At 50.9% G+C, this 19,056-nt stretch overlaps 2 protein-coding genes across 2 annotated transcripts in view; one reads left to right on the forward strand and one right to left on the reverse strand.

The window, feature by feature from the left end:
- LOC144598283 (uncharacterized) overlaps nt 1–13,957 on the forward strand; it is a 209,539-nt gene extending 195,582 nt beyond the window's left edge. The window contains exons 27-30 of the mRNA XM_078408248.1: nt 2,974–4,368; nt 5,567–5,686; nt 11,641–11,762; nt 13,672–13,957. Of these exons, the coding sequence (XP_078264374.1) occupies nt 2,974–4,368; nt 5,567–5,686; nt 11,641–11,762; nt 13,672–13,722 (1,688 nt within the window). The 3' untranslated portion in view covers nt 13,723–13,957. The remainder of the gene's footprint in view (nt 1–2,973; nt 4,369–5,566; nt 5,687–11,640; nt 11,763–13,671) is intronic.
- A 3,265-nt stretch (nt 13,958–17,222) lies between these two features.
- The window catches only part of LOC144598289 (uncharacterized), a 74,523-nt gene continuing 72,689 nt past the window's right edge, over nt 17,223–19,056 (reverse strand). The window contains exon 18 of the mRNA XM_078408261.1: nt 17,223–17,331. Within this exon, the coding sequence (XP_078264387.1) occupies nt 17,287–17,331 (45 nt within the window). The 3' untranslated portion in view covers nt 17,223–17,286. The remainder of the gene's footprint in view (nt 17,332–19,056) is intronic.

Below are 19,056 nucleotides of genomic sequence, written 5' to 3' on the forward strand. Positions count from 1 at the left end.
TGACACGACTGTGGTTGGACTCATAGAAACATAGAAAATAGGTGCAGGAGTAGGCCATTCGGCCCTTCGAGCCTGCACCGCCATTCAATATGATCATGGCTGATCATCCAGCTCAGTAACCCGTACCTGCCTTCTCTCCATACCCCCAGATCCCTTTAGCCACAAGGGCCACATCTAACTCCCTCTTAAATATAGCCAATGAACTGGCCTCAACTACCTTCTGTGGCAGAGAATTCCACAGACTCACCACTCTCTGTGTGAAGAAATGTTTTCTCATCTCGGTCCTAAAAGACTTCCCCCTTATCCTTAAGCTGTGACCCCTGGTTCTGGACTTCCCCAACATCGGGAACAATCTTCCCGCATCTAGCCTAGGAAATCAGAGCACCCGGAGAAAATCCACACGGTCACAGGAAGAACATACAAACTTAGTACAGACAGCACCTGTATTCAAGGTTGAACCTGGGTCTCTGGTGCTGTGGGGCAGCAACTCTACCGCTGGACTCATCTCAGGAGGAGATGAGACAGCCTACAGGGATGAAATCCAAAGGCTGGCAGCATGGTGTTCAGTGAACAATCTTGTCCTGAACTCCTCCAAAACAAAGGAACTTATAATAGACTACAGGAAAACCAGTGCAGAACACGACCCACTCTACATCAATGGGGTCTGTGTGGAAAGGGTACCCGCTTTCGGGTTCCTGGGTACGCACATCGCAGAGGATCTTACCTGGTCTACCAACACCATTACCACAGTGAAGAAGGCACAGCAGAGACTCCACTTCCTGAGGATCCTCAGGAAGACCAACCTGCAGGAGAAGCTCATGATGTCCTTCTATCGCTGCTCCATCGAGAGTGTGCTGGCATACTGTATAACCACATGGTATGCCAGCTGCTCAGAAAAGGACAGGAAGGCCCTTCAGAGGGTCATCACGACGGCCCAGAAGATTATCGGCTGCTCACTGCCCTCCCTGGAGCACCTGTTCAACCTACGCTGCCTCAGTAGAGCAGGCAAAATAATAAAAGACCCCGGCCAACGTCTGTTTGTTCTTCTGCCCTCTGGTCGACGTTTCAGGTCGATCAAATCCCGAACAAACAGACTCAAGAATAGTTTTTACCCCAGGGCCATACGAGAACTGAGCACTACTTTCTGCACTAGGTCACACTGTTAAAACTTTTGTATTTAATACATTTGTATTTATTTGTTTTGCATTTATTGCATATATGTTTTACTTTTCGTGTTACGCACTGTCAGGATTGCTATTTTTAATTTTGTTGTACCTGTTGCAATGACAATAAAACTATTCTAATCTATTCTATTAATGCAGATGTGCGGGGCGAGTATTTGTACACAGAGGGTGGTGGGGGCCTGGAGCACACTGCCAGGGGTGGTGGTGGAGGCAGATCCGGCAGTGGGATACTTCCCATGGAAGTATAGATGATCATGTTCAGGCAGGTCAGATCTATCCCTGTGCTGTTCTGTTCTAAACCTGTGTCCGTTTCTGTCCCCCCCCCCACCCCCCCTGGCGTTTTGCAGGTACACCACACAGGTGAGGTTTATCTGTATTTCCCCCCTGCCCTGCACCACCATCCCATCCTGTTGTCACCATCCTCCTCCCCGAGACAGTGACATCAAAACATGCACAAGTCACCACCTAGTCCTGTAATCTAATCCTCTGATTTCATGTAAAACAGTACAGCACAGGAGCAGGCCCTTTGGCCCACATGTCCATGCTGAACATGATGCCACTTAAAACTGCCCTCTGCCTGCACGAGATCCTTATCCCTCCATTCCCTGCATATCCACGTGCCTGTCTAAAAGCCACTATTGTATCTGCCTCCACCACCCCCAGGGGTGCCTGCAATGGTTTCCACCTCTATCTAAAGAACACTTGCTCCATATCTCTCCTTTAAACTCTGCCTCTGTCACCTTACAGCTCTGTTCTGTGGTCTTTGAGGTTTCCCGTCAGCCTCCGAAACTCCAGGGAAAACAATCCTGCAGTCAGCATAGTGGTAGAGCTGCTGCCTCATAGCACCTGTGACCGGGATTCCATCCTGACCTCGGGTGCTATCTGTGTGGAGTTTGTACGTTCTCCCTGTGACCGTGTGGGTTTTCTCCGGGTGCTCCGGTTTTCTCCCACATCCCTAAGAAGTGCAGGTTTGTGGGTAAATTGGTTTCTGTAAAGTGCCCCTAGTGTGTAAGATGCAAAAATGGGATAACACGGAGCTAATGTGTGAACGGACGGGTGATCAATGGTCGGCCTGGACTCGGTGGGTCGCAGGGACCTGGTTCCACTTAATCTCTAAAACATTGTTTTAACTAAAGATAGATACAGGAAGGTAGACACACAATGCTGGAGTAACTCAGCGGGACAGGCAGCATCTCTGGAGAGAAGGAATGGGTGAGGTTTGGGGTGCAGACTCTTCTTCAGGAAGGAGGTGAAGGCTTTGGAGAGGGTGCAGCAGAGGTTTACCAGAGAGTAAATGCTGCCTGGGTGAGAGGGGGTTAGCTACAGGGAGAGGTTGAACACATTTGGATTGTTTTCTCTGGAACGCTGGAGGTTGAAGGGAGATGTGATAGGTATATAAAACCATGGGAAGAATGGATAGGGTAGACGGTCAGAACCTTTTCCCAGTCAAACACTGGAGGGCATAGCTTTAGAGTGAGGGGCAAAGTTTAAAGGAGATGTGTGTGACGTTTTTTACACGGAGGGTGGTGGGTGTCTGGAAAATGCTGGGTAGTGGTGGAGGCAGATATCAGAGTGGGTCATGGAGATATAGATCATGTGCAGGCAATGTTTCATGTTCAGCACAGTCATTGTGGGCTGAAGGGCCTGTTGCTCTGTATCAGTGGGCATGATGCTGCCCGTGACTCGTGGCCACTGAGTGTGGGTGAACCGTGGGAGGGGAGAGAGGCAGGGAAATGCCGCCCCGCACTGCTCCCGGGTCTCAGCTCCTGAACCTTTCTGTGCCACGCAGAGCCAGCAGCGGAGACGATGGAAGAGCCGGCTGGAGTCGAGCCTCAGGCCGGCGCTGGGGCCCGGCTAGAGCCCACGGCAGCGGGGGAGGAGGTGGAGCCCATGGAGACGGAGACGGAGACGGCCCTGGAGGCAGAGGTCAGAGCCCCCGACACTGAGGTAGGCACAGCTCCCGCCTCAGCAGAGCCTGGCAAACCTGCCAGTACAGAAACGGGCAAACCTGCCGATACAGAGCCTGGTAAACCTGCCGATACAGGGCCTGGCAAAGCTACAGATCCGGGCAAACCTGCCGACACAGAGCCGGGCAAACCTGCCGATACAGAAACGGGCAAACCTGCCGATATAGAGCCTGGCAAACCTGCCGATACAGAGCCTGGCAAAGCCACAGCTACAGATCCGGGCAAACCTGCCACCATCGCAGAGCCAGGCAAACCTGCCGACACGGAGCCGAGCAAAGCTACAGCTACAGAGCCTGGCAAAGCCACAGAGCCTGGCAAAGTTACAGAGCCTGGCAAAGCCACAGAGCCTGGCAAAGCCACAGAGCCTGGCAAAGCCACAGAGATTGGCAAAGCCACAGAGCTTGGCAAAGCCACAGAGCCTGGCAAAGTTACAGAGCCTGGCAAAGTTACAGAGCCTGGCAAAGCCACAGAGCCTGGCAAAGCCACAGAGATTGGCAAAGCCACAGAGCCTGGCAAAGTTACAGAGCCTGGCAAAGTTACAGAGCCTGGCAAAGCCACAGAGATTGGCAAAGCCACAGAGCCTGGCAAAGCCACAGAGCCTGGCAAAGCCACAGAGCCTGGCAAAGCCACAGAGCCTGGCAAAGCCACCATTACAAAGTTGGACAAAGCCGCTGGCACGGAGTTGGACAAAGCTCCCTCTGCTACAGAGTCGGGCAAATCTCCCACCGCCACAGTGCTGGGCACAAAGTCGGACAGAGCACTGGCTACCGGGCCAGGCAAAGGTCCCTCTACGGAGGCGAGGAAAGCCGTCACAAAGCCGGGTCCAGGTCCCACTACCCAGCCGAGCAAAGCTGCCGTCACCGCACCGAGCAAAGCTGCCGTCACCGCACCGAGCAAAGCTGCCGTCACCGCACCGAGCAAAGCTGCCTTCACCGCACCGAGCAAAGCTGCCGTCACCGCACCGAGCAAAGCTGCCGGTACAAAGTTGAACCGAGCCGCTGCTGTCAGAGCACCAGTGAAAGCCTCCGCTGCAGACCCCAGGCCAGGAGCTGCCGCTTCAGCCGCAGGACGCGCGGTGGCGAGGAGCCAGGCAGTGCCGTCCACAGGCGGAGGCGAGCCCTCCCACAGCACAGCTGGACCCCCGGCAGCCAGCCCAGCCCCCGTCCCCGCGGCCCCTGGGGGAGACGCCACCGGGAGTGGCGGCACACAGCGAGCCGGTATGTGCCGGGAGAGGGGGGCGGCCCACGTTAACCAGCGTTTCCGTTCCCACCTCCCCATCCCGAGATGCAGCGTAGAAACAGTCCCAGCAGCCCAGCTGCCGAGTCCACAGCGACCAGCAACATCCCCGCACTCTAGCACTACCCTGCACACTACGGACAACTTTATTCTTACCTAAGCCAATTAACAAACCTATTAAACCTGAGAACGTACCAACTTCCTACACACAGCTCCCGTGGTCAGGATCGAACCTGGTCTCTGGCGCTATGAGGCAGCAACTCTGCCGCTGTGCCACCCTACCTCTGACCAGACCACGGGGGGAGCAGAACCTTTGTTCGCTGAGTCCATGACGTGTCCCCACCTGAAACGTAACCTGTCCATTCCCTCCACGGATGCTGCCTGACCCGCTGAGTTCCTCCAGCACTCGGTGTTTTGCTCAGGATTCCAGCGTATGCAGCTCCTCGTGACTGTGTTTTGGGGCCAGTCTCACAGAGGAGGGTGCTCAATGCACCCAGCAGGCAGTGAATAATGTGCCAGAATGTATCCAAACACATTGTAAAGAGCAGCAGGAAGAGGCCGCTTGGGCCTGCACTGGTCAGACTGTTCTGCCACTGCATTGCCACTCTTCCTAGATACAGTGAAATTTCGCAAAAGAACACAGTGCTGGAGTACCTCAGCGGGTCAGGCAGCATCTGTGGAGAACATGGATAGGTGACGTTTCACAGAGTGCTGGAGTAACTCAGCGGGTCAGGCAGCATCTGTGTAGAACATGGATAGGTGACATTTCACAGAGTGCTGGAGTAACTCAGTGGGTCAGGCAGCATCTGTGGGGAACATGAAGAGGTGACCCTTCAGACTTATTGTAGAGAGGGAGAATCCCCCCCCCAAACGCATCAGCGAGACCAAGCGTAGACCGTCTCAGTGACCGTTTCACTGAGCACTTGCGATCAGTCCGCCAAGGCCTGCCAGATCTCCTGGTCGCTAACCATTTTATCTCCCATTCCCAATGCCACACTGACCTTTGTGTCCTGGGCCTCCTCCATTGCCAGAGTGCGACCACACACAAACTGGAGGAACACCACGTATTCCGCTTGGGTAGATTACCACCTGGTTACATCCTCGTAAATCATCTCTGTGCCCTTGGCCTTCACGGCCGCTTGTCCTGTTGTGCCGTCCCTCACATGCTTCTTTTCCCAGATGCCAAGCTGAAGAGGGAGCCTCCGCCACAGGTGGGACCGGCGGGGAAGAGGATGAAACTGGCCGGCACGGCAGTCGCTGAGCTGAAGATGCCTCCGTACAAGCCCAACTGCCCGATCGGTGAGTCCACAGAGGCTGCGATACAGTCTGGCCTTGTTCAGACAGTGACTGCATCTGCCTCATGTGAGGGTGAACTCCTCAGCGTTATATACCCTGCCATCTAACCTTCCAGACCAGTCTACCATGAGCTTGTCAAATCCATATATACGCCCACAGCTTCACCCTCATCAACCTTTTCAATTACTTCTTCAAGACATGATCCCCCGTGTATGAAACCGTGCTAACTATCCCTAATTGGCCTGTCTGCCCAAATGCATGTATATCTTATCCCTCAGAACACTCTTCAGTCATTTGCCTACCACAGATATTAAGATCATTGGTCTATAGTTCCCAGGCTTTTCCTTGTAATCCTTCTTAAATGGAGGAACAATATTAGCTAACCTCCAGTCTTCTGGCACCTCACCTAATTGGTCATGTATCTCAGTCATGACTCCTGCAATTTCCTCTCTAGCTTCCCACAGTGTCCTCAGATATATCTGATTAGACCCGGGAGATTTATCTATCTTCACATGACATAGAAACATAGAAAATAGGTACAGGAGTAGGCCATATGGCCCTTCGAGCCAGCACCGCCATTCAATATGATCATGGCTGATCATCCACAATCAGTTCCCTGTTCCTGCTTTATCCCCATATCCCTTGACTCCGTTAACCCTAAGAGCTATATTTAACTCTCTTGAAAACATCCAGTGAATTGGCTTCCACTGCTTTCTGTGGCAGAGAATTCCACAGATTCACAACTCTGAGTGTAAAGGTTTTTCCTCATCTCAGTCCTAAATGGTCTACACCTTATTCTTAAACTATGATCTCTGGTTCTAGACTCCCCCAACATTGGAAACATTCTTCCTGCATCTAGCCTGTCCAATCCCTTAAGAATTTTAAATGTTTCTATAAAATCCACTCACATCTTTCTAAATTCCAGTGAATACAAGCCCAGTCGACCCATTCTTTCATCATATGTCAGTCCCACCATCCCAGGAATTAACCTGGTGAACCAATGCTGCAATCCCTCAATAGCAAGAATGTCCTTCCTCAAATTAGGAGATCAAAACTGTACACAATACTCCAGGTGGTGTCACACCTGTACAACTGCAGTAGGACCTCCTTGCTCCAATACTCAAATCCTCTTGCTGTGAAGGCCAACATGCCTTTAGCTTCCTTCACTGCCTGCTGTACCTGTATGCCTACTTTCAGTGACTGATGTACAAGGACACCCAGGTCTCGTTGCACCTCTCCTTTTCCTAATCTGACACAGTTTACACCCCAGCGGTATGAAAGTTGACTTCTCTAACTTCAAATTGTCCCTGCTTTCTCTCTCCATCCCCTCCCCCTTCCCAGTTCTCCCACTAGTCTATGATGCTGTGAGGTTGCAGGGTGACTTGGACAGGTTCTGTGAGTGGGCGGATGCATGGCAGATGCAGTTTAATGTGGATAAGTGTGAGTTTATCCACTTTGGTGGTAAGAATAGGAAGGCAGAGTATTATCTGAATGGTGTCAAGTTAGGAAAAGGGGACATACAATGAGATCTGGGTGTCCTAGTACATCAGTCACTGAAAGGAAGCATGCAGGTACAGCAGGCAGTGAAGAAAGCCAATGGAATGTTGGCCTTCATAACAAGAGGAGTTGAGTATAGGAGCAAAGAGGTCCTTCTGCAGTTGTACAGGGCCCTAGTGAGACCACACCTGGAGTACTGTGTGCAGTTTTGGTCTCCAAATTTGAGGAAGGATATTCTTGCTATTGAGGGCGTGCAGCGTAGGTTTACTAGGTTAATTCCCGGAATGGCGGGACTGTCGTATGTTGAAAGACTGGTGCGACTAGGCTTGTATACATTGGAATTTAGAAGGATGAGAGGGGATCTTATCGAAACGTATAAGATTATTAAGGGGTTGGACACGTTAGAGGCAGAAAACATGTTCCCAATGTTGGGGGAGTCCAGAACAAGGGGCCACGGTTTAAGAATAAGGGGTAGGCCATTTAGAACTGAGATGAGGAAAAACTTTTTCAGTCAGAGAGTTGTGAATCTGTGGAATTCTCTGCCTCAGAAGGCAGTGGAGGCCAATTCTCTGAATGCATTCAAGAGAGAGCTAGATAGAGCTCTTAATGATAGCGGAGTCAGGGGGTATGGGGAGAAGGCAGGAACGGGGTACTGATTGAGAATGCTCAGCCATGATCACATTGAATGGTAGTGCTGGCTCGAAGGGCCGAATGGCCTCCTCATGCACCTATTGTCTATTGTCTAGTCTTACTGTCTCTGACTACATTCTATCTCTGTCCTGCCCCCTCCCTTGACATCAGTCTGAAGAAGGGTCTCGACTCACAATGTCACCCATTCCTTCTCTGTAGAGATGCTGCCTGTCCCGCTGAGTTACTCCAGCATTTTATGTCTACCATTCAGATAATCTGCCTTCCTGTTCTTGCCATCAAAGTGGATAACCTCACATTTATACACACTATACTGCATCTTCCCCCTCACCCAACCTATCAGCATCATAGCATCTCCTCGCAGCTCACACTGCAAACTTGGAAATGTCACATTTAATTCCTTTGTCTAAATCGTTAGTATATTGTAAATAACTGGGGTCCCAGCAGCGAGCCTTGCGGCACCCCACTAGTCACTGCCTGCCATTCTGAAAAGGACCCGTTAATTCCTACTCTTTGCTTCCTGTCTGCCAACCAGTTCTCTATCCATGTCAATACCCTATACCCAATACCATGTGCTCTAATTTTGCACGCTAATCTCTTGTGTGGGACCTTGTCAAAGGTTTTTGAAAGTCCGGATGCTTTGTGAGCTCTTCCTCGACTGTGTGACTGCCTTCAGTACACCGGTTCCCCAGTCCTCATGTCTTTCTCCACGGTGTAAACACAGGAGACGTACTCATTGAGGATCCTACCCATTTGCTGCTGCTCCACATGGATGTCTGCTTTGGTTTCAGAGGGGCTCTATACTCTCGCTAGTTATCCTCTTCCCCTGACTGTCCTTGTACCTGCCCAAATGTCTTTTAAAATATGTAACTGTATCCACTTGTATAGTTTCCTCTGGCAGCTCATTCCAGAAATGGACTATCTGAGTGTGACAATGCTGTAGATGTTCTACAAGACTAGTGTAGATGGGGCATGTCGGTCGGTGTGTGCAGGTTGAGGTGAGGGGCCTGTTTCCAGGTTATGTAACTCTGGCTCTTAAGTTAGGACGTTATGTTGCATATGTTGGTGAGGCCATATTTGGAGTATTGTGCCCATATTATAGGAAGGATGTTGCTAAGCTGGAGATTTACAAGGATGTTGCCAGGACTTGAGAGCTTGAGCTACAGGGGGAAGTTGGGCAGGCTAGGACTTTATTCCTTGGAGCGCAGGTGGATGAGGAATGATCTTCTAGAGGTGTACAAAATCGTCAGAGGAATAGATCATCTAAAAGCACAGAATCTCTTGCCCAGAGTAGGGGAATAATAATAATAATAATAATATGCCTTTATTGTCATTGTACGAACAGTGCAACAAAATTAGAAGTGCTACATCTGAAACAGTGCGACAGTGCAAAACTTCCAAAGACAATCGCACAAACATATAACCAACACAATAAGTACCATTATCAATAAAAACCAATAAAAACTAATAAATAATAAATGAGTTTTGCACCTAAGATGCTGTATATATTTTTAAAAAGTGCAAAGAAAGTGAGAGTCACATCAAGTCAAGTATTTCCATTCACAGTTCTTATGGCCCAGGGAAAGAAACTGTTTTTAAGTGGGTTTGTTCTGACCCTTAGGCTCCTGTAGTGCCTCCCAGTGGGCAGGAGAGCAAACAGTTCATATCCTGGGTGTGCGCTGTCCTTAATTATATTTCTGGCCCTGTTTAGACAACGCGAGCTGGAGATGTCCTCCAGAGAAGGTAGTGAACAGCCGATAATTTTCTGTGCTGTCTTAATAACCTTCTGGAGGGCCTTCTGGTCTGCAGCTGAGCAGCCAGCATACCACACAATGGTGCAGTATGCCAGTACACTCTCAATGGTGGAGCGGTAGAAGGTCACCAGCAGATTCTCCTTCAGTTTGTTTTTCCGGAGCAGTCTTAAAAAGTGCAGTCTCTGCTGTGAGTTTTTAACTACCGCTGTAGTATTTGCAGTCCAGGTGAGGTCCTGGGAGATGGTGGTCCCTAGGAACTTGAAAGTGGAGACCCTCTCCACTTCCTCCCCATTTATATGAAGTGGGGTGGAAGCCGCTCTTTGTTTCCTGAAGTCCAGCACTATTTCTTTTGTCTTGCTTGTGTTTAGTGCTAGATTATTTGCCTCGCACCATCCGGACAGACAACAGACCTCGTCTCTGTATGCAGACTCATCCCCTCCAGTGATCAAACCGACCACAGTTGTGTCTGCAAATTTGATGATTGAATTGGAGGGGTGAATATGAGTGCAGTCGTGTGTATACAGAGCATAGAGGAGGGGGGCTCAGCACACAGCCCTGCGGGGAGCCAATGCTGAGCGTAATGGTGGAGGAGCTGTGGGGGCCGATCTTGACAGATTGTGGGCGGTTTGTGAGGAAGTCTCTTATCCAGACGCAGATGGATGGGGGAAAACCTAGGTTATTATACAGCTTGTCCACTAGTATGCCCGGGATGATCGTATTGAATGCTGAGCTGTAGTCTATGAAGAGCAGTCTTACATAGGTCCCCGGGCTCTCTAGGTGGCTCAGTGCAGTGTAGAGGGCTGTATTGATGGCGTCTTCTGTAAATCTATTTGCTCCATAGGCAAACTGATGAGGGTCAAAGCTGGGAGGAAGGATGGCGTTGATGTGTTGTGCCACAAGTTTCTCAAAGCATTTCATAACAACTGATGTAAGGGCTATTGGTCTGTAGTCATTTAGACTACTGACAGCAGGTTTTTTGGGGACAGGGATAATAGTAGCCGATTTTAAGCAGGATGGGACGGTGGCTTGTGTCAGGGAGATGTTAAAGATCTTTGTGAGGACCCCTGAGAGCTGTACTCAGTACTCCATCAGGTCTTACTGCTTTATTTGGATTTACCGTCTTTAGTACACGTCTCACTTGGTGTTCCTGTAAAGTGAGCGTGTGGGGTGTGGTAGACGGTGGGGGCAGGATGACTGTGTGGCATTTATTCACAAAATGCTGGAGTAACTCAGCAGGTCAGGCGGCATCTCGGGAGAGAAGGAATGGGTGACGTTTCAGGTCGAGACCCTTCTTCAGACTTCAGTCTGAAGAAAGGTCTCGACCCGAAACGTCACCCATTCCTTCTCTCCCGATATGCCAGCTGACCTGCTGAGTTACTCCAGCATTTTGTGAATAAATCGATTTGTACCAGCATCTGCAGTTATTTTCTTATATGACTGTGTGGCATTGCAGTCTCAAAACGGGCAAAGAAATGATTTAGTTCCTCTGCCAGTGAGGTGCCCACGCTGGGAGTCACAGATGTTTTGGCCTTGTAGTTGGTTATCTGCTGTAAACCCTGCCACACCTGCTGTGGGTTGCATGGGTCAGATGGTCCTCTATTTTCCTCTTGTAGTCCTCCTTGGCTGCTTTGATGCCCCTCCTCAGCTCAGCCCTTGCTGCGCTGTGTTGGGCTCTGTCTCCAGACCTGAAGGCAAAGTTGCGCACTTTCAAAAGAGACTGTACCTCTCTAGTCATCCAGGGTTTGCGGTTGGGGTATACCCAATGAAGATGTAGAGGACATATGTTTTGAGGGATATGGGCAAATGGGGCTAGCTCAGATGAGGCATCTTTGCTGGTTTGGACAAATAAGACCAAAGAGCCAGTTTCCATGGAGTCCCATACCCCCCCACCACTGCCATTCTCATGCTGACTCCGCTCTGCCTGTTCAATGTGGTCTCCAGGGGAGGTGGTGAGTGGGATGGGGAAGCAAGGGTGGGTACTCGGTGCTAGGTTGGAGCTCGGGGTGAGTGTGCTGTCAGCCCCTGGGCAAGGTTCATCTCCTCCTTGTCTGTCCGCAGGTGTGGAGTTCATTGTCCCCAAGACAGGCTACTTCTGTCAGATCTGTTCCCTGTTCTACACCAATGAAGACACGGCCAAGGTGACCCACTGCGGCACTGTGCTACACTATAAGAACATGGAGGTAAGGCTGCTCTTGCACTGTTCACCAATGCCTGTTGGGTTGGGAATGACTGGCGTGGGGATAAGTGGGTTTCCTCAGCATTTACTACTTAGTTCAGTTTATAGTCACGTGTACTGGGGTACAGTGAAAGGCTTTTGTTGTGTGCTAACCAGTCAGTGGAAAGACAATACATGATTACAATCGAGCCGTCCACAGTGTATAGATAGATGATAAGGAAATAACGTTTAGTGCAATGGAAAGCCAGTACAGTCTGATCAAAGATAGTGCAAGGATCACCAATGAGGTAGATAGTAGTTCAGCACTGCTCTCTGGTTGTGGAAGGATGATTCAGTTGCCTGATAACAGCCGGGAAGAAACTGTCCCTAAATCTGGAGGTGTGTGTTTTCACACTTCTATACCTGGAGTGGCCAGGGTGAGACTGGTCCTTGATGGTGCTGCAGGCCTTGCCGAGGCAGCGTGAGGTGTAGATGGAGTCAATGGAAGGGAGGTTGGTTTGTGTGATGGTCCAGGCTGCATCCACAATTCTCTGCAATGTCTTGCGGTCTTGGGTGGAGCTGTTCCCAAACCAAGCTGTGATGCATCCTGATAAAATGCTTTCTGTGGTGCATCTATAGAAGTTGGTGAGAGTTGTTGGGGACATGCCAAAGTTCCTAAGCCTTGTAAGGAAGCAGAGGCGTGGTGTGCTTGCTTGGTCGTTGCATCAATGTGGGTGGACAAGGAAAAGTTGGTAATATTGACTCCTGGGAATTTGAAGATTTCGACCATCTCTACTTCAGCACCGTCAATGCAAACTGGGGCATGTGCACCACTTGCTGAAGTCGATCACTATCTCCTGACATTATCACTATCTCCTATCTCTTGCTGACATTGAGAGAAAGGTTGTTGTCTCGACATCAGGACACGAGGCTCTCAATCTCTCTCATATTTCTGCCTCCACCACCACCCCTGGTAATGCATTCCAGACCCCCACCACCCTGTGTAAAAAGAACTTGCCCCACACTTAATCAAGTGGAGGGAATGCCTTCCACAGATGCTGCCTGACTGGCTGCCTTCCTGTTTTGCAGTATCTGCAGTCTCTTGTGTGTCTCCTGGTGATCGGAATGGTCCCTGGGTTACAGGGTTTCAGCTACTGGGAGAGGTTGGACAGACTTGGATTGTTTTCTCTGGAACGTCAGAGGTTGAGGGGAGACCTGATGGAACTATCTCCAATTTATGAGGGTCATTGGAAGGGTAGACAGTCAGAACCTTTTTCTTCAGGTGGAAATGTCCGACACTAGTGGGCATAAGGTGAGAAAGGGAAAGAATGGAGATGTGCGGGCCAGGTTTTTGTTACCCAGAGGTTATTGGGGGGTCTGGAATGCATTGGCAGGGTGGTGCTGGAGGCAGGCACGATAGCGGTGTTTAAGCTTTCTGATAAGCACATGGAACTGCAGGGAATAGAGGGAAGATAGACACAAAATGCCGGAGTAACAGTGGGTCAGACGGCATCTCTGCAGAGAAGGAAAAGGGATAGATAGGGGCAAAGGAAAAGAAATGTGATGTTTTGGGTCAAGGCCCTGCCTCAGACTGAGGCAGGGGAGAAGGAAACGAGAGATTAAAAGGTGCATAGAACAATTAAATAAAGGTTTGCAAAAGGACAAACCAAAGCTAGCACCGATGATCACAGAGGAGGCAGCAAGAGGTTGTGGAGCTCCCATTAGAGAGAGGAGGACTGCTTGATAGTGGGCATACCTTGAGAAGGTTTTGCAGTGGAGCAGATGAAATGCGTAGGAAGGAACTGGATATGGATTATATGCAGGCAGATTACAAATGGTCTTGGCATCATGTTGGTTGTGAGCTGAAGGGTCTGTGCTGTACTGTTCCATGTTCCACACATGCTGGAGTGACAAAGCCGTCTGGTGTTTTTCAGAAATTCGTGAGCCAGCGGCGGGGAGAACTCGTGGGCAAACAGAACAAGTGAAGGCAGCCACTTCCAACAGAGTATATTTTGGGTCCAAGTGTTCCCTCCCCCATCCTTCTCTTCCTCCTCCAGCTTAACCAGACAATTAGAACATTGTACAAATTATCTTTACACTGTATTGACTTGACTTGATTGATTATGGAAACTGTTCTTTTGGGTTATATTGTTGTCTTTGTGTTTTTACATCAATTGTTGTAACAATTGGCGATTCATTTATGCAATTAAAATTATGTTCTGCAGAAGTGCGTGTTTTAAATCCTTCCTGGCATCATTTATCAGTTGTCCACTTGAAGCAGCACATCCCACTGTGTGTACAGACCCATCCTCTTCATGTGCAGGAAGGAACTGCAGATGCTGGTTTAAAAGAAAGACAGACAAAATACTGGAGTAACTCAGCGGGACAGGCAGCATCGCTGGAGAGAAGGAATGGGTGACGTTTCGGGTCGAGTCCGAAGAAGGGTCTCAACCCGAAACGTCACCCATTCCTTCTCTCCAGAGATGCTGCCTGTCCCACCCCCTTCATCTTTAACTGTAGGTGAAGTTCCAGAAGACTGGAGAGTGACTAATGTTGCACCATTATTTAAGAAGGTACTATAATATTTACAGACCTTCCAACATTTGATTTTACAAATTCATAATTTTGATGTCCAAAATTCAGAATTTTATATCAAAATTCATACGGCGCGTAATGCAACTTTTCAGCAAAAAAAGAATGCAGGCCAAATGCGCCTACGCGTTGCGCTACATTCATGTGTGAACAACGACTATTATTTCCACCAGTCTGTAGTTCTTGGACTACATGTACAATGTCAGGCCTATCATGAGTATATTCTGCTATTTATAGAAAGGGTATTGAACACGTTTTGCAACACAAAGAAAAAATTGTTTTGTTTTTTCTACTTTGCTTTTTCCTTACACATCCCAATTCTCTTGGTATTGAATAAAAGAACAATGGTCATAAAATGTATGACTAAGTTATGAAGAAAGAGTTGATATATGTGACTCGACTAAGCATATGGAAGTACTTGTTGAAGTAAATTCACACATTAATTGATAATCAGCCCCAAAAGGTGGTAATTGGCTTTTCTGCTGTTTTATATTTTAACCCCGTCTTAATTAATTAATTTAGTTATATATTCTTGCACTTAAATGTCATATTTACTCATTACAGTTCCACCACTGATTTTCTGGCACTCTTGGTTCCAGAGCTTTGCTGGTTTATCCAGCCGGCCAAGGAAGTCGGCCATGGGGATAGATGTGCTGGCTCTAGCTGGGCTGGAGTTCCACAGCCCCGGCTGCAGGTTGCAAATGCAACCCACCGATCGGCGATGGAGGTTCCGATGAGGTCGAGATTGGCTGCCTTGCCCAGCCTAGGTGCCACATTTGCGGGGAGACTTCCAGGGCGGGGGTATTTCTCACGGAACCCCTAGAGACCTCTAGCGGCCAAATTGACAAATTGGCCATTGAAGTCCCAATGAGGTCGAGATTTTCTGCCAAATTCGGAAGGGTTTGGCAGGTGAGCATTTAGGACATTTCAACAGGTACATGGATAGGACAGGTTTTGAGGGATATGGGCCAAAACGCAGGCAGGTGGGACTAGCGTAGATGGGGCGTCTTGGTCGCATGGGCAACGTGGGCCTGGACCTGTGCTGTACAACTCTGGCATGCTGCTGCTACTTCATGCTGCATGTCCAGTACTGCAGGCACATCAATGCCTTTCTTCTTATCTAAGACATCCTATACAGCCTGGAAACTGGTCATGTCCAGTGATGGATAGAGGGGCGTTTTCAAAGATGCTCTACAGTACTGTGGTAACATTTTGCAAACAGCATAAGAGGTCACGATCAAATACTGTATAACAGGTTGGAACTTCTCCAGGTAAAAGAAACATTATGTATTATCAATGGTCTCTTGTGCTGTTGAGAGAATTGTAATTGTTCCATTTTCGGCACATATGACAATTAAACACTTGTGGGTGTATGGAATGAGCTGCCAGAGGTGCTTGAGGCAGGTACTATCACAACATTTAAAAGACTAGGAGAGGTATGTGGATAGAAAACATTGAGATGGATATGGGTCGAGTGTGGATGGTGCATTGCAGCTGGCATGAACAGTTGGGCTGAAGGGCCTGATTTCGTGCTGTACGACTGCCAGTGTTTGTTGCTACCCAATCTTCTGGGATGTTTGATATTGAGCAAACACACCATGCAGGAAGAACTCAGCACGTCAGCTCAAGAAGAGAAGGACAGGCAGAGGTTTGGGTCAGGACCCCTTATACTGAGAGATTGGGAAAGGGAGGGGATCAGAAATAGTCCCAGCTAATGTCAGGACAGGGCCAAAGTTAGTGGTAAAATAAATGAAATCATTGAGTTCTGCACAAGTGCAGGAGGCAGCCCAAAGAGTTGGGGGGTTGGGGCAGTGCCAGAACGACTGCAATGTAATGGAAGCACAAGGAACTGCAGGTGCTGGAGTCTGGAGTGCTGGTGGAACTGCAGGAGCTGGAGTCTGGAGTGCTGGTGGAACTGCAGGAGCTGGAGTCTGGAGTGCTGGTGGAACTGCAGGTGCTGGAGTCTGGAGTGCTGGTGGAACTGCAGGAGCTGGAGTGCTGGTGGAACTGCAGGAGCTGGAGGAACTGCAGGAGCTGGAGGAACTGCAGGAGCTGGAGTCTGGAGTGCTGGTGGAACTACAGGTGCTGGAGTGCTGGTGGAACTGCAGGTGCTGGAGTCTGGAGTGCTGGTGGAACTGCAGGTGCTGGAGTGCTGGTGGAACTGCAGGTGCTGGAGGAACTGCAGGTGCTGGAGTCTGGAGTGCTGGTGGAACTGCAGGTGCTGGTGGAACTGCAGGAGCTGGAGGAACTGCAGGAGCTGGAGTCTGGAGTGCTGGTGGAACTGCAGGTGCTGGAGTCTGGAGTGCTGGTGGAACTGCAGGAGCTGGAGGAACTGCAGGAGCTGGAGGAACTGCAGGAGCTGGAGTCTGGAGTGCTGGTGGAACTGCAGGTGCTGGAGTGCTGGTGGAACTGGAGTGCTGGTGGAACTGCAGGTGCTGGAGTCTGGAGTGCTGGTGGAACTGCAGGTGCTGGAGTGCTGGTGGAACTGCAGGTGCTGGAGTGCTGGTGGAACTGCAGGAGCTGGAGTCTGGAGTGCTGGTGGAACTGCAGGTGCTGGAGTCGGGAGTGCTGGTGGAACTGCAGGTGCTGGAGTGCTGGTGGAACTGCAGGTGCTGGAGTCTGGAGTGCTGGTGGAACTGCAGGTGCTGGAGTCGGGAGTGCTGGTGGAACTGCAGGTGCTGGAGTCGGGAGTGCTGGTGGAACTGCAGGTCTGAGGTGGGAGTTGACAGGCTGCATTTTGTACCAGCATCTGCAGTGCCTAGTTTCAGCCACCACAGCTGCTGCCTGACATGCTGAGTTAGTTATTCCAGCATGCTGCTGTTCAATGCAATACTGGATGCTGTGTTGACCCTGCTGCTGGAGAGAGGAACGACGACAGACATTTATTTAAATACTTTATTTACATTAAAGCTGGCGGCACAGAGGAGTGAGACGCGCGAGGTGCGTATCTGCGGTACTCACTGCCAGGACACCTTCCTCCCCAGAACACGGTTGGTGATTTTCTGCAGAGAGGGGAGAGAGGTTACACACTGAGGCAGGCGGCCGAGGTGACACGGGTTTAGGGTGAGGGGTGGGAGGTGACACGGGTTTAGGGTGAGGGGTGGGAGGTGACACGGGTTTAGGGTGAGGGGTGGGAGGTGACACGGGTTTAGGGTGAGGGGTGGGAGGTGACATGGGTTTAGGGTGAGGGGTGGGAGGTGACACGGGTTTAGGGTGAGGGGTGGGAGGTGACATGGGTTTAGGGTGAGGGGTGGGAGGTGACATGGGTTTAGGGTGAGGGGTGGGAGGTGACACGGGTTTAGGGTGAGGGGTGGGAGGTGACACGGGTTTAGGGTGAGGGGTTGGGACAGATGTAATAGGAACCTGAGGGGCACTGGTGGCGCAGGGAATGAGCTACTGGAGGAGGTAGTTGAGACTTGTACAGGTACGTGGACAGGACAGGTCAGGTTTAGAGATAGATGGGTGAAACGCGGGCAGGTGGGACTAGAGTCCATGGCCAGCTGGGGTGGCATGGGCAAGTGGGCCGGTTTCTGTGCTCTATGATTGAGTTACAGACCTCAATGCTGATTGGTATCATGTCCTCTCTGACAATCGACACAGATACACCTCAGGTGTGCGAGGCAGTTGAGGCAGGTACTATAATGTTCAAGGGACATTTGGACAGGTACATGGATGCGAAAGGTTGAGGGATATGGCCAAATGGGATTAACACAGAGAGGGCAGCTTGGTCAGGATGGAAGAGCTGGGCCGAAGGGCCTGTTTCCGTGCTGTGTGACTCTGACAAGCATCACCCTGGGTATTGGTGTGGGGTGGTAGAGGATGATCGGGTCTGCTGCTGGACATTGGGGCTGACCCCTGGGTCTGGCCTGGTGTAGGTCTGGGTCTGACCCGGTCTAGGGCTGCCTGGGTCTGACCCGGTGAAGGGCTGGGGCTGTGCTGGGTCAGGTCTGGCCTGGCCAGGTGTAGGGCTGGGGCTGGCCTGGTGTAGGGCTGGGGCTGTGCTGGGTCAGGTCTGGTCTGGCCAGGTGTAGGGCTGGGGCTGTGCTGGGTCAGGTCTGGCCTGGCCAGGTCCGGGTCTGGCCTGGTGTAGGGCTGGGGCTGTGCTGGGTCAGGTCTGGGTCTGGGTCATGTCTGGCCTGGCCTGGTGTAGGGCTGGGGCTGTGCTGGGTCAGATCTGGCCTGGCCAGGTCCGGGTCTGGCCTGGTGTAGGGCTGGGGCTGTGCTGGGTCAGGTCTGGGTCTGGGTCAGGTCTGGCCTGGCCTGGTGTAGGGCTGGGGCTGTGCTGGGTCAGGTCTGGCCTGGTGTAGGGCTGGGTCAGGTCTGGGTTGGGTCTGGCCTGGTGTAGGGCTGGGGCTGTGCTGGGTCAGGTCTGGGTCTGGCCTGGTGTAGGACTGGGGCTGTGCTGGGTCAGGTCTGGGTCTGGCCTGGTGTAGGGCTGGGTCAGGCCTGGTGTAGGGCTGGGGCTGTGCTGGGTCAGGTCTGGGTCGGGCCTGGTGTAGGGCTGGGGCTGTGCTGGGTCAGGTCTGGGTCGGGCCTGGTGTAGGGCTGGAGCTGTGCTGGGTCAGGTCTGGGTCGGGTCTGGCCTGGTGTAGGGCTGGGTCAGGTCTGGGTCTGGGTCTGGCCTGGTGTAGGGCTGGGTCAGGTCTGGGTCAGGTCTGGGTCTGGCCAGGTGTAGGGCTGGGGCTGTGCTGGGTCAGGTCTGGGTCTGGCCAGGTGTAGGGCTGGGG

The sequence above is a fragment of the Rhinoraja longicauda genome, chromosome 1 (genome assembly GCF_053455715.1).
Source record: "Rhinoraja longicauda isolate Sanriku21f chromosome 1, sRhiLon1.1, whole genome shotgun sequence".
Classification (NCBI taxonomy): Eukaryota; Metazoa; Chordata; class Chondrichthyes; order Rajiformes; family Arhynchobatidae; genus Rhinoraja; species Rhinoraja longicauda.